The 26,962-nt window shown below is 37.8% G+C and overlaps 1 protein-coding gene across 1 annotated transcript; it reads left to right on the plus strand.

Annotated features, from left to right (window-relative positions):
• Positions 1-656: 656 nt before the first annotated feature.
• TRA2A (transformer 2 alpha homolog) lies at positions 657-22,417 on the plus strand. The gene is made up of 8 exons (XM_068550492.1): positions 657-857; positions 11,669-11,802; positions 15,545-15,710; positions 17,173-17,361; positions 19,514-19,629; positions 20,701-20,847; positions 21,312-21,379; positions 21,548-22,417. The coding sequence occupies exons 1-8, from the start codon at positions 822-824 to the stop codon at positions 21,556-21,558; spliced, it is 867 nt and encodes a 288-aa protein (XP_068406593.1). The 5' UTR covers positions 657-821; the 3' UTR covers positions 21,559-22,417.
• The last annotated feature ends 4,545 nt before the right edge of the window (positions 22,418-26,962 follow it).

Below are 26,962 nucleotides of genomic sequence, written 5' to 3' on the forward strand. Positions count from 1 at the left end.
AATGAGAAGCTCGTGCACCGCAACAAAGACTAGCCCCCCGCTCGCTGCAACTAGAGAAAGCCCGCGTGCAGCAACAAAGACCCAATGCAGCCAAAAATAAATAAATTAATTAATTTTTTTAAAAAAAGATTAGGGAACTAAGTCAAATAATGCTTAGTTCCCTAAGATTAGTAGGGAACTAAGCATTATTAAAAATAAAATTGACACAGTTGTCTCAGGGAGGAGTGAAGCAAGGAACTGCGACTTTTCATTATAACCCCATCTGTGCATATATTACTTCAGTAGTATTACATAGGGCAGAGAAAAGTCAGAGTAAGGAAAACATTCAAAATAAAAAGCCTCCTAATTATGTAGGCGATTCCAGTTTTTTCTGTTCCATCAGAATCCACTTGGAAAATATATAAAGGGACCAAGGTCAATAAAAGCTTATCTGGTGACTGAAAATCTTCAAAAGGACTGACGCGTTGGAAGGAGTCTGAAGTTCGAGGTCTGGCGGGCATTCGGTTCGAAGACGCGGAGGGTCAGAGCCCGGACGGCCCGCGTTGCTAGGCCGGGGCCACCACAAAACCTCGCTGGGGGCGGGTCCACTTGACGTCACAGAGACGCTCCTCCTCCTTACGTCGCGCACTCGGGAGGCCAGAAGGTTTCCGGCGGCACCGGCGCCATTTTGCCGGAGCCTGCGACCGAGTGGGAGTGGAGTGGAGCGGCTGTTGTTGCCGACTCTTTCCTCCTCCCCACGGTCCAGTCAGCTGGTTGATTAGGCCATCGGCCCTCAAGCCGAGACCTGTCTCTTATTTAGTTCTGGGGAGTGCCTGGCCGACATGAGTGATGTAGAGGAGAACAACTTCGAGGGCAGAGTGAGTACAAAGCCGCGGGAGCCGTCTTCGGCGGCGGCCCGATGCTCGGGGTTTCTCTGGGACGAGCGCGGTCGGGCGGGGTTGCGGGGAGTTCTGCGGGGGCCCGTGGGGAGCAGCCTGTGGAGCCATCGAGGTCGCTTCTTCACATCCCAAGATGGCTTCTGGGTTACACTCTTGCCCCAAACACCACGGATAACCTCCCCTTCCCCCTTTCTTTGGAGACTGATAGCTGGACCCCTGGGTCCGATTTCCCCCAGCGGTGCGCCCTGCCTTCTCCCCACCCCGAGGCTTCCTTATCTCTGTTCCGAGGTGTGGGTCCCGGTGGGGCGGGAGGAGACGGCAGGGAGTTCCCCCCGGCTGGATAGTGGTAGGTGCTTCCTGCGGTGGCGTTTCTGGCGACCCCGAGCATCGTAGAGGGTCTCGGGGTCGAAAGTGCGCGGGGCTGCTGTCCGGGCGGGGAGAAGCTGGCGTGGGACTAGCTGGGGCCTGTGTCTCCTTGGCTCTCTATTGCAGTGAGCGGCCGCGTCTCTGTTGGAACCGGCGGCGTTGCGTCTATAAAGGCGAAAGCCTTGAGGTTGAAGGTGGGACGAGCCTAATGAAGTGGTTAGTCAACGACCGCACCGACCCTTAAGCGTTCTTAAGACGAGAGCTGTGAGGGGAAAACTACGCGAGGAGCCCTTTTCCTTTAATGTCCCTTCTGCTTTCCTTTCACTTCAAAATGAATGTGGAAATGCTGTAACGGCTTATTTTTCTAATTCCTTGATGTTGGGCTTTTTTTTTCTTTCTCTTTATATCTCACCTTCTAATGGTTTTCTTCCTATGATCTTTCACCTCAACACTAACCACTCCTTTACAGGTTTTTACGGTAAAAAAAAAAAACAAAACAAAAAAGGGAGTCTTCTGTCTTAATCTTACATAACTGAACAAATTTCATGGCTCAGTATTTTTACAGTAGTTAATGCTATTTTCTTAACTCAAAACGTTACCTGAAAATTACAGGCCTTCTGTCTTCCATTTCTCTTCTCAACCCATCCTCCAGCAAAGAGGGCTCGAAGTTTTTCATTATTTTGGATGTGATGAATATAAACATCACAAAGATACGTTATCCTCAGCTTAAAGATACTAGAACGTTTAGCAGTGATTGGGTTATATTTCCGAAGTTACCCTCGTAGTGAAAATTGATGTGAGCTAGTGTAGAACCCTGAAAAGAAAACAGTCCCCAGGCAGCATTTTCCGGCTCTTGTGTTGGCATTCTGGTCACTAGGGGAGACTCATAAAAAACACTTTAGGTGTATGCTGGATGGAATGAGTTTTTTCTTTTTTTTAGAAGTTCATAAGATAAGCATCTGGAACCAGACAGTTAAATCAGAAGGTTAATTTAGGCTTTTCTTTTTGAGGTTAGAGACAAAGCTATCTTTAATGCCTTTAAGATTGGATTTCTCTAATAAAATCTGGAGCGTAGATATTAATGAATAGTTGAACCTGCTCATTTTTTAAGATGGAGTATTGATTGTCCCAACAAAAGTTTTTAAAATCATGTAATGTTATTTAGGTGGTAGTTAGTCATAAGCTGCTTCTTGTTTTGAAAATGTTAGGTAGTTATGGGAAGAAATTTTGCTGTCAATCTTCAGTTACCGTCAGTACAATTTTGGGCAGTTAACGTTTATTTTGGTTTGTGGTGAAGTGAAGAGGACTACTGTTTTGGACCTTGTTTTCCTTTAGGTTCTTATTTTTTATGTAGTCATCAGGTTGAATTTGTCTAGTTCTAGATAATTGTTACCTTACCCATCTGAGAAAGAAAGAAATGTAAGATTCCCACCCAGTTTTAAGCTAAACTGCATGTAGGCATTAACAATTTATTTTAGTAGAAAAAGGTTTTTACCTTTTCCTCTTCTTTTAGAGTGTTTGTGGTCATAGAAAATATTTTTTCACATGTGATAGATACCCAGATGTGTTTTAGTATTAATGAACTCCAATTGTGTAACAAATACATTCACCTGTTACTTTTTTTTTTTTTTTTTGGTAGGTTGAGGTATTTGTCTTTATTCATAATTGGGTGAAGAATTAAAATGCCAGAGACTTTTCTGAGGGTGCATGTTTTGTTGTTGTTGTTCTCTTAAAGCAGTTTCATATTCACCAGTGCTTTTGGTTTTTAAACTATAGTGATCTTTTATCAGCTAACCACAAACCAATTTAAAAAGGTTTTATAGAATACAGTTGTTGTGTTATCTTTTTTTTTTTTAATTTATTTATTTTTGGCTGCGTTGCGTCTTTGTTGCTGTGCGCGGTCTTTCTCTAGTTGCTGCGAGCGGGGGCTACTCTTCCTTGCGGTGCGCGGGCTTCTCATTGCGGTGGCTTCTCTTGTTGCGGAGCACGGGCTCTAGGCACGTGGGCTTCAGTAGTTGTGGCACGTGGGCTCAGTAGTTGTGGCTCAGGGGCTCTAGAGCGCAGGCTCAGTAGTTGTGGCGCACGGGCTTAGTTGCTTCGCGGCATGTGGGATCTTCCCGGACCAGCGCTTGAACCCGTGTACCCTGCATTGGCAGGCAGATTCTTAACCACTGTGCCACCAGGGAAGCCTTGTGTTATCTTTGTATCTAAATGTGGTAACCTTTTAGAGAGCCTCAGAAAAAGGATTTTCAAATGATGTTTCTGAGGTGTTTTAAGTAGTTATTATACTTCAAACTTTTTGACAAAAACAAAGTAGAGAAAACATTGATAGGTCAGTATTCAGATTTCATTTGCTTTATGTACAGAATAAACAACACATTTTAACCCCATCTTATTGAAAAGATATTTAAAATTAGAGGGTAAGTTCCTAGAGACTGCGGAACATATTAAAGAAACAGGACTCGTACTAATAGTTCCTACTTCTATAGCATTTTAGGATCTCCTCCCCTCCCCGCCATCTTTGACGTATTTTCTCATATACGGCTCATAATCTTGCAAGGGCTGGAGAACTCTTAGCATTTTAAGAAATTAAAAACTGAGGCCCAGAAGACCATGCAGCCAGAAATCTGTACAAGTCCCAGTCCATTGCTCATTGTATACTTAAACTATGCGGTGTGTATTTTGATTACTTTTTTTAAAGGAGTACAGTGCACTTCAGTGTCTCCGAGCCATTAATGGAGTTTGCTAAAAACAATGACAGGAGCTTAATTTTCCATTATATATTAATATTTCTTGCATTTTCAAAGGACTGGAGTAAGAGAGCTTTAGGAAAGAAAATGTAATTGGCTGAATTTTGTTATAAGTAACCCTAACAGTTAAGCAACCAATTTCCCTTCTGCCTGGGGTGAAACTGTTGAGCATCCGCTACCTTTTTAGCAAAGGCCAGATGTTCTTGAGGGAAAGAGAGCTTCGAGTCTGATTTGAGATGACTGACAGCTCAAATCTGGGTAAAAGTAAGTATATAATCAAGTGCTGTGTGATAGAATTAATAAGGAATTCAGAAAATAAAGCTGAGCAGTTTCGTGAGCTTAGAGGAAAGGGAAAGCTTTATCTAGTATGTAAAAGTTATGCTGGACATTATGATAAGGGAAATAACGAATATTGATTATAAGGATGAGACAAGGAAGAGGTTGCTGGACTAATGAGACATGATAGATTTGACTGTGTAGTCAGATAATGGAGGATTTTGAATTTTAGATTTAGGAATTTGGACTTAATCCAATATGCGGTAAGGAGCCATCTATGGATTTTTAATTCTGGGAGTGGCGAAATGAAAGGAATTTTAGCAAAGAACAGAGACTAATATAGGAAGAGCAGCAGGGCACACTTGAAATATTTAAGGAAGGAGCTTATGAAAAATCTGATCTAAACTGGACAGCAGTGAGATGTAAAGAATGAGCGAGACATTTTTAAGGGATCCAGGAGAATAGTGGTTTCATTAAAATAGCAATAAGTAGGTCCATTAAAGCAGTTTGCTTGGGACATGTATATCAAGTTAACAGAAGTTTAAGCGGAAATGTCTTTTGGAGCTGGGAGTGAGGTTGGCACTTGATCTATGACTTCGAATGTCATCTTCAGAAAAAGAATACAACTTCAACTAAAATTCAATCTCAAAAAATTTTAGTGTCCTTGATAGAAATTAAGGGGAATGGAAATTAAGACTTTCTTGTTATTTTACTTATTCCCCTTTACCCCTAATTTTTTTTTTTTGAACGAAACTTAGAAAAACGTTAAGTCCAATTTTTTTCTTTGACAGTGACCCAGTGCTCTTAATAGAGGTTAAGGATTCGCTATCTTATAATTCCACAATTGTCTATGCTTTGTAAAATAGTTCAGAATAGTTGAAGAGGAAGGATAGTACTTATTCTGGCGTCCTTTTTTCAGAGCTTATTCTGGCTTCTTGAGTAGCTGGAATATTTTAAAGAGACTCCTTAGTGTTCCCCTTCTTAATATAGGAGATGATTACCTGGATGATAAAAGTGAAGAGCAAAACACAAATTCATCTGTATCAGTTTGGAATTTAAATTTGTGTGTGTTAAGATATTTTGTTGAAGAATAGCAGAAATGGGGGCAGTTTTGTTTTTTGTTTTTTGGGTTTTTTTTGCTTCTTTGAACCCTGGTTTGTAATAATAATGAGGGTGATGGCTATGCCATTAAAAACACAGCTTGGTGACTGGCTCCTTTTTTAAAAAAAACAAAACAACCCTGTCTTTTCTTTTCTTTTTTTTTTTTTTTTTTTTAAGAATACAATTAAGATTGAATCCCTGTTACAGATTAAGAATGTTAGCACTTTAGCTTAAAAAAAAAAAAAAACTTAGTTCAGCTTTTTCAGCAATTTAATTTTATATATCTCATCAATCTGTTGCAAAAGGGTATGGCTTCCTTTTAGTAGGAGTGGTATTAAACTTGGGGGATAGTCTGATGTGTCTTGGGTTTAATTTTTTTCCCTAAAGTACTATGGTTTATCCAGTTTTAATGCTTTTTTATTCCCCCATCCATTTAAGCAGAGAATTTGTAAAACTTGAGACGTTTTAACACTCAAGTTTTTGTATTTGAGATTCTTTCACTGAAGGGTGCTAATTTGCTCAATATAAGCAGAAGTTGGGATTTTTAAAAAGAGCAGTGCAACTAATCATACCCATGGTGCCTAAGTAATTTTACAGATTTGTCGTAGATACTTTTTATGATTTGTACCATTCCTAAAACGAGTATAAAGAGTCTTGGGATCTGAAAGAATATCAAGAGATTTAAATATTTAAGAATGAGAGTCGTTAAAAAAAATACAGATAAACTTTGTTTATGGACTTAATTTTGTAAATGAACTGGGGTTACTTACACATGGTATAGTGTGTAATATAACAGGTGTGAAATAGCCGTGAGTAATCAGCATAATAGTTTTTTAGAACTTGTGAACAGTACGAAAACCTCTTTGATAGCATCAGTGGATGCTCAGGCATCAAGTAACTAACCCTGGGACCTTTATAAAAGGTATATATCCACAAGCTGAGTGAATTAATACTGATTATTTGTTCACATGTCATAACCAATTTAGTAGGACTGAAGTGGAGCTGAGAAAATGGTAGCGATCAGATGGGGAAAAGAATCAGTAAACACTAAAAAAAGAAAAGTTGAGAAGGGAATAACTGAAGGAAGTGTGGTTTCCCCTCCCTCCTTTAAGTTACTGCTGTATGTAGTTCTGTATAATCCTTATTGTCTCATGATTTTCACCAAAGTGTGAGTGACTAGGCCTGACCAATCTGAGGTAGAAGAAAAGTTATGATTTTTTTCCTTGAAACTAGACCCTGTAGTCTTACTTATTCGATTTGTAAATACTCCATGACATTAGAAGATGAGAACATAAGTAGGGAATTCTGTAACAGGTTCTTAGTAGTTTGTTTTAGTATAGTTAAACCACTTTAGTCTTCTTACACTTGTTTCTGTATCTTTGAAGTTGCCACTTATACACTAGCTTTTTGGACATTACAGTTGATCATGGCATATAAGCCGGCCGGTTTATGAACCACATTTAAAATTTGTACAGAAGGGAATTCTCTGACAGTCCAGTGGTTAGGACTCCGAGCTTTTACTGCTGAGGGCGAGGGTTTGATCCCTGGTCAGGAAATTAAGATCCCGCAAAGCCCTGTGGCACAGCCAAACTAAATAAATAAATAAATAAAATTTGTATAGAAGATTTGTAGATCTTACAGGTAATTTCACAGTGTGACATGAGTTTAAATTTGATTAACTGCCAATTCCTTAATAATTTGTCTAACACATTGCCAAAATTATTCCAGACTTTAGAGAATATAAAGACATACAAGTTGGAATGTGTGAGCCTTTGTAGATACAAAGACCACTTTAATCTTACTTAGAATGCAGCATACTGGTATGACTTTAAAAAAGGGGAAATTAGCATTTAAAAATAGCTAATGTTATGAGCAATCAGTATTTTCTTTTTAAGAAATTGCTCTAATACCAGTTATGGATTAAAAAGAGAGTGGAAGTATTTCTTTTACAAGCCTAAGGATGAATCTGTAAAAGAAGCAGTCTATCATACTCGAAAGGAAGGAGGCAGAACTGCTATTTCTGTAGACTGAAATGAAAGAATTGAGTAAACACAGAAGGTTTCCCTCAAATCCTAAAGAATGAAGTTCTTAGTACAATAAATATAAGTTATTTGGGTAATTTAAAATCCTCCCCACCCCCACATACAGTTTACCTAAATGCACTAGTATGTTTCTGTGGAAATCTCCAATTTTACAAAGTAGTAGGGAAATATAATTTTGAGAATTTGTTTTAAAAGCTTATACTATACTCATATAGACTTGAATTTCTGTAAACTTGGCACTGTTACTTGGCATTTGCCTTGCCCCAATATTAGAATGGGTTACAGCATAGCATTTATATTGGTGTATTTTAATGGGCTTTAAGTATTGAGCATACATATGGTCAGAATTTTTTTCCAATCTATAATATACTAGCTGTATTAAAAGACCCTGCAGTTATTTTTTGCTGTAGGAATCGTTCATGTTTGACAACATGAACATATTTAATAACCTTTCTCCTGGTTTAAAAAATAGTACATGGTTATACTATTTTTATACATAGAAAGATAGTTCTTTGCTTGTATTGGATACACCATAGTACTTTCTTAGGAATTGTAGTTAGCGCCTTCTTTTTATTTTTGGCTGTGTCCTTCAGCTACCACCAGAGGCATCTTGTTGATAAAAAATAGTTCAAAAAACAAACGGACACTATTTAAGCAGGTAGTACTGTGAGAACTTTCTGCCTAGCTCCTGGTTTATAGTAGGTAAGGTAGACTGGAAGCCTCCTTAAGATATATTTCTGTTAAAATTCGTGATATGATTTGGTTGAGTCATTAATTTGCCCATTTCAAGTAGGCACTATATTTTTTTTTTTTAATTAATTTATTTATTTATTTATTTTTGGCTGCGTTGGGTATTCGTTGCTGCGCGCAGGCCCTCTCCAGCTGCAGCGAGCAGGGGCCACTCTTCATTGCAGTGAGCGGACCTATTGCGGTGGCTTCTCCCGCTGCAGAGCACGGGCTCCAGGCACACGGGCTCAGTAGTTGTGGCTCGCAGGCTCAGTAGTGTGGAGCACGGGCCTAGATGCTCGGCGGCATGTGGGATCTTCCCGGACCAGGGCACGAACCCGTGTCCTCTGCATTGGCAGGTGGATTCCCAACCACTGCGCCACCAGGGAAGTCCCAACACTATATTTTTAATGGTTGGTGGGTCTAGATGCAGGTTACTAAAGAATTTGCAGAACTTTTTGACTGGACAGCTTTAAGAGCAGGTTAAGTAGTCTCTAGTGAAACAGGACAGATAACACCCCTTCTCAATATTTATTTTTCTCTTCGCAATTTCAATTCTGTTTACAAATTCTGAATAGTTGTATGAATTTCTTTGGAAAAAGTTGAAATTACCATTTCATAATGAAGACAAGTCAAAGGTAGAAAAGGATAATCTAGCATTTGTCCATAAAGGGCTTATGGTTGCCTGATTTCCAACGCACAGTTTGGTGAAAGTGGCATTTATTTGGTTATCAGCCTTTGAGGAATGTTATTTTAAAACGGTGAATATGACTATGTGTGTTTGAAGACTAAATTACCAGTTCTTTACAATGACAGGCCTTTTGTTTGGTATTATAGTAAAAATAATTATGACGATTAAAAGTTTTTTATACTTTGCAGTTTATTCTTTAAGTTTACTGACAGTTACTGATTTACTTTTTAGATAGATAAGTCACTAAATTGCTTTTGAAAGTTAAAATTATTGACATCTTTATAAGTTAAAGGGAAGTTACTCTTTCTTAATCTTGAATGATTCCAGGAAAAAAAATATGTAGTTTGAGGTTTCCCTGATATAAAAATTGAAGAGTAGGCAACAAAGGAGGTTAGGTATTTGTGACACCTTGGATAATAAAAAGCAAGCCTTCTTTTAAATTTACTGGTGTCTTTTGAAAAGATATTCTGTCATATCTTAATGCTTTTGTTAACAAACTAAAAGGAAAATCCCATATTTTCCAGTGGGTTGCTATACCAGAAATGGGATTTAAAATTTAAATTTTAAGTTGTTACGGAGTTACCTTGTTAACATTAATACCTAAAAAGTGGTTATTTTCAGCACTACTGAATAATTTTCAACTATTGTTTTTATGATGGAAGGCTTAAACCTAATATATAAAATTTTGATTTCTATCCTAAAAATTAAAGGTTTTAGAGTGTCACAGAACACACAGCTTTCTATATATATGACAAAGGCTGTGATGATGTTTGTAGATTTATACCAGGGGATCTGTTTTATATGAGGGAAAGCCAAAAGGGAGAGGGGAATATATTTTTACCTAATGAATTATAGGTAATGAACTGGCCTGTGAGACTTCAATTACAAGTGAATTAGCCATACTTTTGTTTTGTTTTTGTTTTTAGTCCTGAATATGCTGCTTTTACAGTTTCAGTGAATGAAAAAGCCTAAGTTGCTGTGCCTGCTCCAGGCATCTGTCCAGAAATTTAGAAAGTATCTGAGATGTGGTGAAAGACTTATTGTAGGTAAATAGATGGGAAAAGCTGATGTTGAACAGAAAGGTAGCTATATATTTTGATTTTGTTTTCATCTGAAAAAAATAAATAGGCAGCATTAGTACTGTCCTTGATGAATAAGTCTTTTGACATTAAACCTGAAGGAAAACTTTAAGGAAGTTGCATGATAGTCTTAATAGCCTAAATGATAATTGGTGCTAATAATCAAGGCTTAAGTGGACAGAGAAACCAAACTGTCCATCCTACTTCGGTCATAAGTGCTTCATATGTCTATCAAATTTTTTAAAAAACAAGCTTTTAGTCAGTTTTTTTATATCCAACTTTTTCAGAAGCCAGTCAGTTTTCTGATAAAGGATATAGTTACTGAAGGGAGTATAAGTATGCATAGCTGCATAAAATATACAAAAACTATGAACAAAAGAGGTAGGATAAACAATAAAGACCATGATACTAATTTTATTATGTACTTCATTGGATAAAATAGAATTTTTTAAATGGCTCAGTTGCAAAAATACATCTACTACTAGGAATTTACAAGCCAAAGGGGAAATTTTTTAAATTTCATGCTTTCTTTTCCCCTTGGTTTTTTCAGTATGCTTGTTTTTTATTTCAGATTGTATCTTTCTGGTTAAGTCAGAGGGAGCAAAGATAGTGGTCAAACAGAATCAGGAGATAGTAGTGATTTTACTAATTTTTTTTACTTCTTTGAACCTCAACATGTGTCCTATAATGTGTGAGTTTAGATAGGTGTGTACAAATATTTCAGCCTATGATGCTTTGCTTTAACTATATCTTGATATCTTAGCATGGCTTAGTGAAAGCTTATTTTAAGATCACTGGGAATCTTCAGGTTATAAATTAGTGAAAACTTAAGGCATAGGTGGGGGGGTTACAGTTTGTTAGAGTTATGCTTGAATTAAGTATTTATATTAAAATTGTTCACATTTTAGGAGCTAGGATGAAACATGAAAGGGGAGGAGGGTGAAGAGTATGGTAAAAACATTTAGAGAAATTCAGTAAATTCTCTTTAATTGTTAGAAACTAGACTTTTGAACAACTTTAAAGATTATAAAATTGTTTTTTTAATAAACTAGTTATTTGCACTTTACCTGCTGGCTTTTCCATTTGGTAGATAACATTCTGAACTCCAGCAGAGTTTTATAATCCCCACGTGCTTAAATATACTAAATGTTCTTTTTCCATTAAGGTTAATGTTCGTGAAGAAATTGAAGAGTTTTTTCCAAGAATGTGGAAGATAAATCAAGATAAAAGAAGGCTAATGAAAAGTATTAAAGATCAGAAAATTAAAATTGAATGGGGGAAAAAATTGAACAGAAGATTGGTCAGATAGAAGCACTTGAATATTTTTTTTTAAGGCTATTTTGAATTGTTTGAATTGGGGAAGAATACACGAAGTATGAAAAATGAAAAACTCAATGAAGAATGAAGAGAAGTAGAAAGCAAGAGTGAAGTAGAATTAAAAGAATCTGGAAGAATGAATGGGTCCTAGGTTAAGTAAATGTATGGTTTATGTTCCAGTGTCTGTATGATCAAGTTGTAGATGAATTTGCATGATTACTTAGTTAATAGAGAATTGGTGATCTGGTTCAAGTAGGGAATTATTGAGGACAGTTAGCAGTATTAACAATGGGTTATTAATGAGCTGAAATTTTTTCTGGAGGGTGTTGCCTAACCATTTGTTTTTCAGGAGCAATCAATATAAATAATTACGGTACTTTAAATGTTAGGTGTTAGGCATCTACGTGACCAGTGCCATTTGTAATACTGTCTTCTTTGTTAGGAGTCTCGCTCTCAGTCAAAATCTCCAACGGGAACTCCTGCTCGTGTAAAATCGGAGAGCAGGTCAGGATCTCGTAGTCCATCAAGAGTTTCCAAACACTCTGAATCCCATTCTCGATCAAGATCAAAATCCAGGTAAGTGTGTTTAAAATAATATGTAAGTATGTTTAAAATGCTTTTCTTGGATTTTTCAGGGCAAAGTGGTTTTTACCAAATCCCTCATATTTGTTGCATTTTTTGTGGAAATTTCACTGAAGACTCAAAATCATGAAGTTGTCTTTTTTTTTAAGCTGTGGTTTAGAAATGAATGATACGTAATAGATACAAAGACTTAGATAAGGTAGAATCTTCCCTTAGTCCATTAATCTATCTGATGCTAGCTTTTAATACAAATTAAATATGTGTTGTTTGATTTAAATGTGCGTGGCATTTGAAGGTTAATGTTTGATTTTATTTTAATAATATTTGCACAACAAAAAGGTAATTTTCTCCATTGGAGACTTGGCATGCAGTTTAGTGCAGAGGTGGTTGGTGTATGTATGTTGTACTGGTTATCAAAATGATTTGAGAAGATTTTTCAAGTTTTACCTTCCAGCTACATCCTTTACCTGAAGATTCTAACTAATTACGTCCAGCGTGGAACTCTGGTCAGATACAATTGGCAGGAAGTGGTCCTGGAGTGATTCAGAGCCCCAGCCACTACCACTTACACTGATTAAAACAAAAACTCTAGTGAGCCACTGCAGGGCTCACTGTATCAGATGTCCCAGGTGTACTGGTGTGTGGAAAAAACAGTGAAAAACAACCTGGGACTTCCCTGGTGGTGCAGTGGTTAAGAATCTGCCTGCCAATGCAGGGGACACGGGTTGGAGCCCTGGTCCGGGAATATCCCACATGCTGCGGAGCAGCTAAGCCCGTGCGCCACAACTACTGAGCCTGCACTCTAGAGCTCACGAGCCACAACTACTGAAGCCCGTGCCCCTAGAGCCTGTGCTCTGCAACAAGAGAAGCTACTGCAATGAGAAGCCCGCACACTGCAACGAAGAGTAGCCCCCGCTCGCCACAACTAGAGAAAGCCCACGTACAGCAAGGAAGACCCAACACAGCCAAATAAATAAACAAACAAATAAATAAAATTTAAAGTAAATAAATAAAAACAACCTGGACAGTTGGTTTGATAAGTCATTGTAATTTCTTCATTAAAGAGGTAATTTATGTCTTTGAATAGAGTGTGATTGCAAGGGGGCATGAGACAGAAGAATCAATTAAAAGGCTGTACTTTTCGTGCGATCCACAGCTATGTCTTTTTCTCTGTTGGATCCAGGATCCAGCCTAGTGCTTGATTTGCTAACCACTCTACATATTTAATTGAATCCACATGTGCAGAATAGTGCTCGATAGAATTCAGGTGTAGAAACAGAAGTGAGCACGTTTTCATTTTAGTACTTTTTGCACTTGCTGCCCTTAGCCTAGAATTCTCTTCCATCAAGATATTCTCATATCACTTGATGCAGTTCTTTGCTCTTGTATCAATAGAGAACATTACATACCATGCACACACTTTATTCCCTTATTCCTAATTTTTTTCGTAATATCACTATCTGACTTAGAGAAAAGGTAAGCAGTCCTGAAAGCTTTTAAATTAACGTCACTTTTTGTTACTATAGTCCTCCCTCAGTATCTGTTGGGGGAGGATTGGTTCTCCTGCTGATAACCAAATCCTTAGATGGTCGAGTCCCTTATATAAAATGGCATGGTATAGTCAGCCCTCCACACGAAGGACCAACTGCATTTAAATGTAACTATTGGGCTTCCCTGGTGGCGCAGTGGTTGAGAATCTGCCTGCCAACGCAGGGTACACGGGTTCGAGCCCTGGTCTGGGAGGATCCCACATGCTGCGGAGCAACTAGGCCCATGAGCCACAACTACTGAGCCTGCGCGTCTGGAGCCTGTGCTCCGCAACGAGAGACGGCGATAGTGAGAGGCCCGCGCACCGCGATGAAGAGTGGCCCCCGCTTGCCACAACTAGAGAAAGCCCTCACACAGAAACAAAGACCCAACACTGCCATAAATAAATAAATAAATGTAACTATTGATATTTTATGTGACAACTTGTCTTACTAATGTTTTTTATTTTTTAATTTGAAGCTATAAATTGGTGCTAAGGAAAATAGGAAATATCCTGTTTGGTATTTGTATAAAACACAGGTTTTTTTCTTGTTTCTCCCCCACCCCGGCCAGTGATTAATTTCTTGTAGATAGTAGGCCGTTCGTATTATTTTCATTCCCACTCAAGATTGTTTGCCTCCTTTCAATAAAGCTGTACTCTAAGCTTCATACACAAGATTTGTCCCAGTCCTTTCATCATCTTCATTTTCATTCCTTCCTTTATAAGTATCCTAATTCCTAGCAGATTATACTCTTTTGCAATTCTCTAATCTCATTTCCATGTCTTCTTGCCAAGGAACCTTTGTTCTTGGTATTCCTAGAACACTTTTCCCCTGTCTGCCTAGTAAAATCTTATTAAGTCTCCTAGCTTTATTGTTTAAACTTTCTGGCCCTTAGCATTTATATCATTTATTGAATGCCTCATAGAAGTTTTTTTGTATGACTGTCATGACTACTGGTCTGGGTGTTTGAGGATAGGTCATATGAATAGTAATAAGAAATGGCATTTTCTTTGCAATAATAGGCAGAGAAAAAGGATTGTGAGCAATTGGAAATAATCAGATAGGAGAGGAACTAGGGAATCAGCAGTAGAGAGATTGGTGAGATGCTGTAGAAAGCTTGAAGAATTGAAGACCATTAGACATGAAGACTATTAGTTTAGTGGGGACTTAGGTTGTGATGGGTTAATTTAGCAGATGCTAGATTGCAGCAGGCTAAGGAAAGACTGGAAAGGAAATGATACTTAACAGTGGAGGGAATATAGGACTATTTTGAAAATGTGATAATAAGCGATTTTATTGTGATGGTAATGGTAGTTGGTGGTTTGTTTTGTCTTTTGTGTGTGGTGAAATACACAAAATTTATAATCTTAACCATTTTTACGTGTATGGTTCACTGGTATTAAATGCATTCCTATTGTTGTGCAACCATCACAACCATCCATCTGCATAATTCTTTTTGTCTTGTAAAACTGAAACTCTACCCATTAAATAATGACTCTCATTCTCCTCCCAGCCGCTGACAACCACCATCTTACTTTCTGTCTCTATGATTTTGACTACTCTTAAGTACCTCATCTAAGTGGAATCACACAGTATTTGTCTTCTTATAACTGGCTTATTTCACTTCGCATAATGTCCTCAAGGTTTATCCATGTTGTAGAATATTAAAGAATTTTCTTGCTAGTGCTAGTTGATTTTTTTCTTTCTAAAGGTGGAGCCTTAACATGTTTGTAAGGTAAGGTGGGAAGAGTGAATTTAGAAGGGATAGACTGGGAACAAGGAGGAGATGTAGTGATTAAGAGTACAAGAGGAAGAATACTTTTTCCTCTGAAAGGGGAAACGAGCTGAGAATAAGCAGGGATGTATATACGTATGGGTCCTTGGCATTGTCAAAAGTTCAGAAAGCGAAAGTAAAACCAATGAATCATGAACATAATTAGTAAAAATTTACCGTACACATACCAAAAAGACACTTTGCAAACTGGGAGCACTCCAACCAAACATGGAATGAGGCTGAGTGGTATGTTGTTACAAAGCAGCTTATATGGTGAGCAGGCAGTGTCTTCACAGTATTTGGTGATTAAGCTAAATTAATGACCTGGTTTTGTCTGCTCAGGGAACCTTCATTTGGTGTCCATTTGCTTTTGATTTTAACAGTGTTAGCCATTTTGTTCCGGTATTTTTACCTAAATTTATTTCTCTCAAAGGTCGAGGTCAAGGAGGCATTCTCATAGACGTTACACTCGATCCAGATCCCATTCTCACTCTCATAGGAGACGATCTCGAAGTAGGTCCTATACACCAGAATACCGGCGTCGAAGGAGCCGAAGTCATTCTCCAATGTCTAACCGGAGAAGACATACAGGCAGCAGGGTATGTGTTTTTTAAAAGTTAATGAGGGACTTCCCTGGTGGTCCAGTGGTTAAGAATCCACCTTCCAATGCAGGGGATGCAGGTTCGATCCCTGGTCGGGGAACTAAGATCCCATATGCTGCAGGGCAACTAAGCCTGTGCTCTGGAGCCTGCACGCCACCACAAAGATTCCGAGTGCTGCAACTAAGACCTGACCCAGCCAAATAAATAAATTAAAAAAAAAGAAAGTTAATGAAAGCTTATTTTGTATTTCCTGTGTATTTAGTCATAGTATAACATCTTTTATGGTACTCCAGAAACATCCTTGGCTATATGAATATTGTTTATATGCATTCAAGGGTGTTTTCTTTTTTTGACTTTTGAGTTGTTAAATGAAATTTGGGGGCTTCCCTGGTGGCGCAGTGGTTAAGAATCTGCCTGCCAATGCAGGGGACACGGGTTTGAGCCCTGGTCCAGGAAGATCCCACGTGCCGCGGAGCAGCTAAGCCCTCGTGCCACAGCGACTGAAGCCCGCGCGCCTAGAGCCCATATGCTTAGAGCCCGTGCTCCACAACAGGAGAAGCCACCGCAGTGAGAAGCCTGTGCACCGCAATGAAGAGCAGCCCCCGCTCACTGCAACTAGAGAAAGCCCGTGCGCAGCAACGAAGACCCAACACAGCCAAAAATAAATTAATAAAATAAATAAATTTATTTTTAAAAAAGAAAGAAATTTGGGAAGAAGCAATATGTTCCAAGAATTGAAATGAAAAGCTGAGTTGAAAATACTGAGATTAAAAGTTTTACCATGAGAAGGGGGTAGCAAGGAAATAGCAAAAGCTCTGTAGTAACAGTAATAGCTAACACTTATATTGAGCAATGTGCAAAGTTCTTCAATGAAGTAATACTTTTAATCTCTTTTTGAGTCAAGTTACCTTATTATTGATAAGGAAATTGAGTCTTGGATATGTGACATTGAGGTTTGTTTGTATTTAACCATGGAGTCTGCTATCATTTAATGGTGTTTTGAAATCTGCACGTTAATTTTTCAAATCTGGATTGTGGGAACCTTGAAAGATTATCCTTGCTAAAGAATGAAAATTGAGGAGGAGAATCTAATCAGCAATTGCAGATGAAGTCAACATTGAGTACAAATCTATAAGGGATATAAAACATTTGAATAAACTAAAAATATGGCATTAAACTAAGGATGAATTCTTAGGATACGTTCTGAAAATTGCTGGGCTAGAAAGTTAGGGACATTTTTATTCAGGATGTAACCTGAAGTATATTCTAAAGAAGGCTTGAGTGTGCTATGAACTGTAAAATATAGCTCACCTGTTTTTTTTTCTTTTAAATTCTTGTTTCCAAGTGACTTGAAACAATATAGTCTTTGTGTATTGGGTGAAGTGTTCTAAGCAAAGTATTTCTGTGTGTTTTTATTTTAATTTGGAGCTTAAAGTTAAATAACATCTTTATTCAACAGGCAAATCCAGATCCCAACACTTGTCTAGGAGTGTTTGGCCTCAGTTTGTACACAACAGAGAGAGATCTTCGCGAAGTATTTTCTCGATATGGACCATTGAGTGGTGTCAATGTGGTTTATGACCAGCGAACTGGACGATCACGAGGATTTGCTTTTGTTTATTTCGAGAGAATAGATGACTCAAAGGAGGTAATTTTGTTTGTGTAATTATTTGTCATTTTGAAAATTTTCTGATGTGCATTATTTAGTATTGAGTTACTGTTAAAAGCTGATTGATAAACTCCCAGTTCCATAAACATTATGTCCTCTTTCATTGTCTGACATGATTTAAACTCTACCTCTCAGTATTAGAATTGGAATGGCCAGTTTCACTTTCCAGCTAATACTCTCTGGTATAGGCACATCTTTATTGAAATCTGGCTTTGTAAAGTGTGGTTATGTGTTTGAGTTAATGGAAAAGGTGAAGTATATATAAGTGTTCTCTTTTGAAACCCTTATTCATGCTCCAAGCAAATGATTACATTGACCTTTTAAAAGAATTGTGTTTAGGGCTTCCCTGGTTGCGCAGTGGTTAAGAATCCACCTGCCAATGCAGGAGACACGGGTTCGAGCCCTGGTCCGGGAAGATCCCCCATGCCGCAGAGCAACTAAGCCCATGTGCCACAACTACTGAGCCTGCATTCTAGAGCCCATGAACCACAACTGCTGAGCCCGCATGTGACAACTACTGAAGCCCGCATGCCTACAGCTCGTGGTCCGCAACAAGAGAAGCCATCTCAGTGAGAAGCTCGCACACTGCAACAAAGACCCAATGCAACCAAAAAAAGAAAAAGAAAAAAAAAAAAGAATTGTGTTTAGGTTTAATCTGTTTAATTTTTGTAAGTGTCTAATTAGCTCCCTGTCTATACAGAGCTTTGTTTATTCTCTTAAAATTCATGTACCATTCTGTTCTATAAATGAAAAATAATACATGGAAAGAATTGGCACTTTTTCATTTTTGTTTAGTGCCATTCTTAATTTGCCTAACAGAATGATCCTAATCAATGTCAGGGATTTGAAATAGTGCTATTCTAATGTACTAGATAATGGATTATAGAGGAAGCAGTAGGCTTGCCTTCTCTATATTAAAAGTTCATGGTGACTGAATTAGAAAATTCCATTTTAAGGAATTTTTGAAGGTTATTTGTTAAAGAAATAGAAGGTACTGGCATTTCTTTTTTGTACCATTTTACACGTGACAGTAATTGGCTATAGGTCATTATTGCTCTTTGCATCAACAATGTTTGATTGTGGTATAAGCAGTCGTAATAAAAGAGTATCTTTCAAAAATAATAGATGCTATTGATACTTGGTGGTAGAGGCCAGGGATGATACTAAACATCCTACAGTGCACAGGATAGCCACCCGCAACACGGAATTAGCAGGCCTCAAATGTATCAGTAGTGGTGTGGCTGAAAAACCCTGGATAATTCTAACAAAATAATGCTCTGAGTTGAAGGCATTTATGTTATAGACATTCTGATAGACACAGTAATGGTTTTTTTACTGTTACATGTTTGTGATTGGTTTATTCCTGTTCTCAATTAAGGGATAAAGGTGTAAATTTAGAAATACCAGGATATCTGACCTGAAGTGAAAGTTTGCAAAGTGCAAACAATATCATAATTAAACATTTTTTTAATATGAAACTTGTTTGTCTTTTCACACACCTCCTCCTCTTAGGTTTATTTCTGGATAAGATAAAATGGAAATGGCAACTTTACTTAGTTTCTGAGAACGTCTTAAAATGTGTTAAAGTGGTTAGATTCATTTTTGCATTTATTGGTATTAGTACCAAAGGGCAAAGTGTTGTGGAATGTGAGCACAGACATAAAGACAGCACTTGCTGGCAGATTAAGAAGTTCCTTTATATTTGGAGTTCACTAGGTGGCAGTGTGTTAACTTAAGGAATGGCTCGACAAGTTTTTAAGGAATGACTTGTCCACTGAGTTGCAGTTTCTGCTTTGAGTTGCTCAGACTGAAGCTAGTTACTGAAGCCTCAGAATTCTGCAGGCTTCCCTGGGTTGTGTGGTTCCTTCTTTATGGCTGTAGCTGCCCCTAGTCTTTCAGGAGAGGCCTGCTTAAGTGTCCATGTGTACGTTGAAAACTCAGATAGTACTATCGACATGCGTATAGCAGGGATTAATACATCAAATCCTAGCCCTTCTTACTTGAGAAAGAAGTGTTTAGAGAATTTTAATTTCTGAAATTTCAAATGAAAAATGTGTTAAATTTTTTGCAGTTTTGATAGTTTCTCCTTGGTGAATTATGCATGACTTTCTGTGTCTGTTCTCCTTTATAGGCTATGGAAAGGGCAAATGGAATGGAGCTGGATGGTAGAAGAATTCGTGTAGATTATTCTATCACCAAGAGAGCGCACACACCTACACCAGGCATATACATGGGCAGACCAACTCAGTAAGATTTCAAGTTTCCTAAGCTGAATTTTAGGAGCCAGAAATCCACCAGAAATGTGTGCAAAATTTTGATTAATCAAAAGATAAACTTCTTTTCTCTGTAATTTGAATTGAAAGTTATTTAATATGACTATATGTATTCTTTGAATCATTTCATTTCTTTAATTTTTTATATGTATATTTGAGCAGGGGGAGAAATTAAAACTATTGAAGTGCATTCCTGGCTATTTTCTTGTACTACAGAAATAGAAAAATATTAAATACTAGAAAATTGTTGTATGCTTTTAAATACTGTCTTAACGTTTGTGTGACCTTGGAAGCCTCTGTGTATATGGAATGGTTTTACTGATATTAATGTTTGCTTTTTTAAAAAGCCAGTTTTGCATTGTGTACAACATAAATAGGGACTTTTATAAAAGTTTTTTAATATAACCAAAGGCAGTATTTCTTAAGAGTGAAAGAAGAAATATAGGCTTTCATTTAATGTGAAGCCTCTTGAGAAAATATAGGATTTGACAAGGAGAGCCTACTGAAAATAGTAGTAACAGTGAAAATAATGTCCCTATGATCAGGAGTTGGGAAAACAGCAGGAAAAAGAGGGCTTAGAATTTAAATTCACTGCCAGAGGTTTGAACACGAGACCTTGAAATTCTTTTAGCACTGGACCTCAGTTCTCTTTGGTGTTCAGGGTTGGTTACTTTTAAATTCTTGATATTTATTAACTGCTTTTGAACTAGTCATAGGACATACATCTTAGCATTTTGGTACTTTTTCACCTTATGGAAAAAAGCACGATGCTTTTTTCACCTTATGGAAAAGGTCTTGCTGATTTGGATAGTGCATTAATAGAAGAGCATTTTATAGTTTGGAGAGTTTCATGAAATTATTCCTGGTTATTTATGTTATAAATATGAAGCAAAAGTAGAATACCATGGGAGTCAGCAAAGAGACGTGGAAGTAATTGGCATGAAAGGGTTATGTCTTCTCTCTCGTCTATCTCCCTTCTTCCATTTTATTTAAGCATCCATTTATATTAAATGATGATAGAAGGTAATCATTCACATTGATGTAGAATTTTCACATTTTTCTGTAGTAGTGGTGGTGGAGGCGGTGGAGGTGGTGGTGGAGGTGGAGGAGGTGGCAGACGTCGAGATTCTTACTATGATAGAGGATATGATCGTGGGTACGACAGATATGAAGACTATGATTACCGGTACAGGTAATGTTTTAACTTATGATTTCTGTTCTAAGTTAGATGATAGTAGTAGTGTTTGGCACTTTTAATTTATGTTTAATGTATATTAATAAAAATATTTAAAATATGGGGCTTCCCTGGCAGTCCAGATGTTTTGGCTCCACGCTTTCAGCACAGGGGACACAGGTTTGATCCCTGGTCAGGGAACTAAGATAAGATCCCACATGCTGCACAGCGTGGCCAAAAAAAAAAATTAAATAGATTTTATGTGATGCTTTCTTGAAAGTAGGAAAAATGATTTTTCTCAAGACCAAGAAAAGAGGTTAATTATCTGTATTGGCCAATACTGTTCTAGTATTGTTGGCACATGGAAAACTTAATAACTTTCATCTTAGGTCCATTATTATTTTGAATGATGGAATTTTTGGTTTGATCTGCCTCGGTGTAGTGATTATGTAATATGCTAAATAATCTTTTATTTCCTACAGAAGAAGATCGCCTTCTCCTTACTATAGTCGATACAGATCACGATCAAGATCTCGTTCCTACAGCCCAAGTACGTACACTTTTGCTTTTGTTGCGTTAAGAACCTCATTTCTAATTAATGGTTTATTTTAGGAAATTAAGGTATATAGTGACTGTTAATAGTTGGGAAAATATTAGGCAAGTCAAACTATAATTCTCATTTGACTAAAAAAAATTTTTTTTTTTTACTGTTTTCCAGGACGCTATTGATAAACAGAGTGGTTGCAGTTGAGGACATCTTTTTCTCTCTTTTTTTTCCCTTTCTCTTTTTTTGTTTAATTCTGGATTTCCCCAAGCTTCTAATCCTTCCTACTCCTTAAAAAGAGCCCTTAAAAACATCTTTGGTTTATTTAGCATCTACACTTTGTCGATTGTATTGTTGTTTTCACCCCTTTTATTATATTCTTAAAGATGTAATTGTTGTCATTTTGAGTAGTTAAACATCTTGAGTTAAAAAGGAACCCCCAGTGTTATGCTTTTGTAAATGGTTTTTTGTTTGTTTTTTGCTTTTACAGAAAATTAACTCCTGCCTAATTGAATGAGGAAAGAAATGATCTTTTTAAAGCTTCTTTTGTGTTAGATATTGTATTAGACATGGTATTAGAGAGCTGCATTTACTACAAACTCCTTTTCTAACTTTCTTTTGGGGAAGTTAGTAACAAAGTAGTTCAGTCATGTCAGGTTTGTCTGGGATGGCATGGAGCAATCAAATAATTGAGTGTAGAAAGTTTGAAGCTATAGAAGAAAAAACACTTGGTCATTTCTTTTGAAGAACGGAATTTTTGAACCCTAAAAATTGTCGTTTTTTAGAGGTGAAAAGCTTGTGGACTCCTACAAAACATGTTGTATTTAAAATACATTTGTTAAAACTGAAAAACGTAAAGTTTGATTTTTGTGTTGAAATTTTTGAAGTTTAATCAGTGAAGGACAAGCCTTATTATTTATTATTTAGAGCAGTTGTATGCTTTGCTGTTAGAAATTTTGGTATTGGGGAAATGGTTTAAGTAAGCTGTTGTATAGAGTCCTTAGAAATAGTGAGGGGAAGGGTAGTCTCCTTTCAAATAAAAGTTAATTTCTTTGAAAATGGGACTGTCTCTTTATTGTGGTACAATGGGAAAATATAACTGGATTAATTTGGATTTCCTTTTTCCTAACATTTTTGCTTGCACATGAATGTATAATCTGTGTCTCTTTTTCAGTCTTGCAAAACCATTTTCTTTCCTCCCTTTTTTGGTCATCTACTTGGAAATATTGAGAGTATTCTGAATCAAACACTATGCTGAAGGAAAGATAAATAATATGGTTCATTTCTTCAAGAAGCCCACATTCTAATAGGAAGCACACTTAAATGACTGTAATGTAATGAAAGGGGAGGCTGTTAGGCTGAAGAGGTGGATGATTTTTCAGGTGACCTTTATAAAAAGGTATAGGAGCATGAGCCTCCTTTGTTTTCTCCCTCAAAGCAGTGAGAATAAAATTAGATAATTATGATCTATATAATAGATCAGTGGGATCTATGGAACTGAAGTACCTCAGACACCTTTATTAAAAAGCTAACTCTTCAAAATGTGTTTAAAATTTTTTTTGCCAGTAAGGGCTATCCAGAGAATGAAGCCGTCTCTTGTTGCTCCCTAGAGGGTTTTTGTTCTTAAAACCAGGTTATTTAAAGACGAAATCATTGCCCTAAAGAGAACATTAATTTGTTGACCACAGGAGTACTTTAAAGATTTAAGCTGTATATCATCAACAAAAGTAAAAACGTTGGCTACAATGTGGAGGAGAATTAATAGCCATATAAAGAGATAGTGAACATAATTGAAGACAATATGTAGGGAATTCCCTGGCAGTCCAGTGGTTAGGACTCCGCACTTTGAATGCCGAGGGCGCGGTTTCGATCCTTGGTCAGGAAACTAAGATTCCGCAAGCCCTGCGGCACAGCCAAAAATTTAAAAAAAAAAACATAAAATGTATTACACATAAATGTGTTACATATGTATTACTGGAGAGAAAGCAGGGAAAGAGAAAAGGGGAGTAAGGGGGATAGAAGTTTTAAATAGGCCAGTCTTTGAAGGCTTCCCTAAGAAGGTGGAATTTCAGTAAAATTTTAAGGTGAGGAGGGAGGGAGCCTTGTAGATACATGGGGGAAGAATATATTAGGTATAGGGTACAGCATGCGTAATGGCCTTAAGGCAGTTACATACCTGGAAGTGTTGGAGGAGAAGAAAAGAGGTCAGAGAGGACGAAGATAACCAAGGGCTCGGCACTGCTGGGGAGAATGGGTTCACCTATAATATTAAAGTAAAAATCCAAGACAATTTTTTCTTTTCTTTTTGTATTGAAGTATAGTTGATTTACAATATCGTCTTAAGTTTCAGGTGTATAGCACAGTGACTGTTTTATATATATGTGTGTGTGTGTATAAAACATATATATATATTCTTTTTCAGATTCTTTTCACTTACAGGTTATTGCAAAATATTGAGTATAGTTCCCTGTGCTATACAGGTTATCTATTTTATATATAGTAGTGTGTATATGTTCACCCCAACCTGCTAATTTATCCCTCCCCCCACCGCCCTTTCCCCTTTGGCAACCATAAGTTTGTTTTCGGTCTGTGAGTCTCTGTTTTGTAAATAAGTTCATTTGTATCATTTTTTTAGATTCCACATATGAGTGATATTATATGATACTTGTCTTTCTTTGATTTCGTATGGTAATCTCTAGGTCCATCCATGTTGCTGTAAATGGCATTATTTCATTCTTTTTTATGGCTGAGTAATATTCCATTGTGTGTGTGTGTGTGTATACGTGTGTGTGTATATATATATATACACACACACACACACACACACACACACCACATCTTTATCCATTCATCTGTCGATGGACATTTAGGTTGTTTCCATGTCTTGGCTATTGTAAATAGTGCTGCAATGAACTTTGGGGTGCATGTATCTTTTTGAATTATGGTTTTCTCTGGATATATGCCCAGGAGTAGTATTGCAGGATCATATATGGTAGCTTTATATTTAGTTTTTTAACGAACTGTTCGTCATAGTGGCTGTACCAGTTTACATTCCTACCAACAGTGTAGGAGAGTTCCTACAGTATTTTTTTTTTTAATTTTGGCTGCATTGGGTCTTCATTACTGCATGCAAGCTTTCTCTAGTTGCAGGGCATGGGGGCTACTCTTTTTTTTTTTTTAACATCTTTATTGGAGTATAATTGCTTTACAATGGTGTGTTTCTGCTTTATAACAAAGTGAATCAGCTATACATATACTCTTCGTTGTGGTGCACGGGCTTCTCATTGCGGGGCACGGGCTCTAGGGGCACGGGATTCAGTAGTTGTGGCTCGTGAGCTCTAGAGCGCAGGCTCAGTAGTTGTGGCGCACAGGCTTAGTTGCTCCATGGCATGTGGGATCTTCCCAGATCAGGGATTGAACCTGTATCTCCTGCGTTGGCAGGTGGGTTCTTAACCACTGCACCACGAGGGAAGTCCCCTACGGTATTAAAGTAAAAATCTACAATAGTGTTTTTAACTCACTGAAAGGTAGAAATAACTTTGGGTGGTGGTGGTGGTAGTGGTGGTGGTTTTGTTGTAACTCCTTACAACAGTGGTTCCTGCTTAATCTTACTTGGGTCATGGAGCCGTTAAAGATCTGAAAAAATGGAGGCTTACCTGGTGGTGCAGTGGTTAAGACTCCGCACTCCCAATGCGGGGGCCCGGGTTCAATCCCTGGTCTGGGAACTAGATCCCACATGTGTGCCACAACTAAAAAGTTTGCGTGCCACAACTAAGGAGCCCACATGCAACAACTAAGACCTGACGCAACTAAATAACTAACTAACTAAATAAATAAATACTAAGAAAAACAAGAGGCAGGCATGTTCCTGACTCTTTAAAAAAAAAAAAATCTGAAACATACTTGCCAACTGTCTTCCTAGGTAAAGTGCACATATAAAACAATATAAGTTCACAGACATTGTGCATACATCTCTTTTAAGGTAAAAACACGTAACATACAGACATTGCCCATGGATTCAAGAAGAATAATTGTCTTTCCTCGGCTGCTTTTGTTTAGGATATTACTGCTTAGAACATTTGAATTTAATAGCACCTTGAGAACTATGAAGCACACATGTATATTGCTTCATTGTGGCAGTTAAGAGACTGTTATTTATAATGTAAGATGAAGGTTTATTTGTTCTAAATAGGTCTACCCCAATGTCATATTTAATGTTTTGAACGTATGGATTTTCTTCTTCCCACTAAACTGAATTTGAAATTAAGTGGATTCAATGATTAAAATCAGTGCATTTTTTTATTACACAAAAGACACATTAAAAGGTAAGATGAGAGAGATACCACCGAGGAGTAATGAATATAGAAAATGAGAAAGGTTTAAGTAACTTCCAAGAAAGCAAATACACAAGTAAATGGAATAACAGGCTTTGCCAGTTTATACTCCCACCAAGAGTATGTGAAAGGGAGGTCTTCTCTTGAAACAGAAGGTATTGAGATATTACTGAAGGAAAATAAGCTTGTATACTCTGGAATTATTTACACCACAAAATTATTTCAAAATGAAATTAAGGTAACAATTTTCAAAAACAATATGGTGGGACTTGTGGAGCAGTGGTTGAGAATCTGCCTGCCAGTGCAGGGGACACGGTTTGAGCCCTGGTCTGGGAGGATCCCACATGCTGTGGAGCAACTAAGCCCGTGCGGCCAAGAGCCCACGTGCTGCAACTACTGAGCCTGCATGCTGCAACTACTGAAGCCCGCGTGCCTAGACCCCATGCTCTGCAACGAGATCCCACCGCAATGAGAGGCCCACGCACTGCAATGAAGAGTAACCCCCACTCGCCGCAACTAGAGAAAGCCCGTGCGCAGCAACGAAGACCCAATGCAGCCAAAAAAATAATAATGGCGAGATAACTGATAAAGCTAAGGGGGAAAAGTAAGACAACATGATAGTGGTACAAAATATGCATACTATGGAATCCTGTATACTTAAAGTGATTTCACTAATTCTGCCCTACACATGCTTGCAAGTGACCCTAGAAGCTATCCAGTCAGGAAACTTCAGCACGATGTTCATAAGGTTAAAAAGAAAGTTATGAGTCCTCACAGGACTCTGAAGTGCGATCTAGGTATGTACAGTTCCCCGTTTATCCTGGGGGTATGCATTCCAAGACCCCCAGTGGATGCCTGAAACCACGGGTAGTACCTAACCCTGTACTACACTTTTGTTTTTCTTTATGTACATACCTATGATAAAGTTTAACTTATAAATTAGGCACAGTAAGAGATTAACAATAATAAAGTAGAACAGTTAAAAGAATATACTGGGACTTCCCTGGTGGTCCAGTGGTAAAGAATCCTTCCAATACAGGCAACGCAGGTTTGATCCCCGGTCAGGGAACTAAGATCCCACATGCCGCAGGGCAACTAAGCCCACACGCCACTACAAAAGATCCCACGTGCTGCAACTAAGACCCAACGCGGCCAAAAAACAAAAACAAAAAACAATATGCTGTAAGAAATTCCATGGTGGTCCAGTGGTTAGGAGTCCACACTTCACTGCTGAGTGCCTGGGTTCAATCTCTGG

The sequence above is a fragment of the Eschrichtius robustus genome, chromosome 8 (genome assembly GCF_028021215.1).
Source record: "Eschrichtius robustus isolate mEscRob2 chromosome 8, mEscRob2.pri, whole genome shotgun sequence".
Classification (NCBI taxonomy): Eukaryota; Metazoa; Chordata; class Mammalia; order Artiodactyla; family Eschrichtiidae; genus Eschrichtius; species Eschrichtius robustus.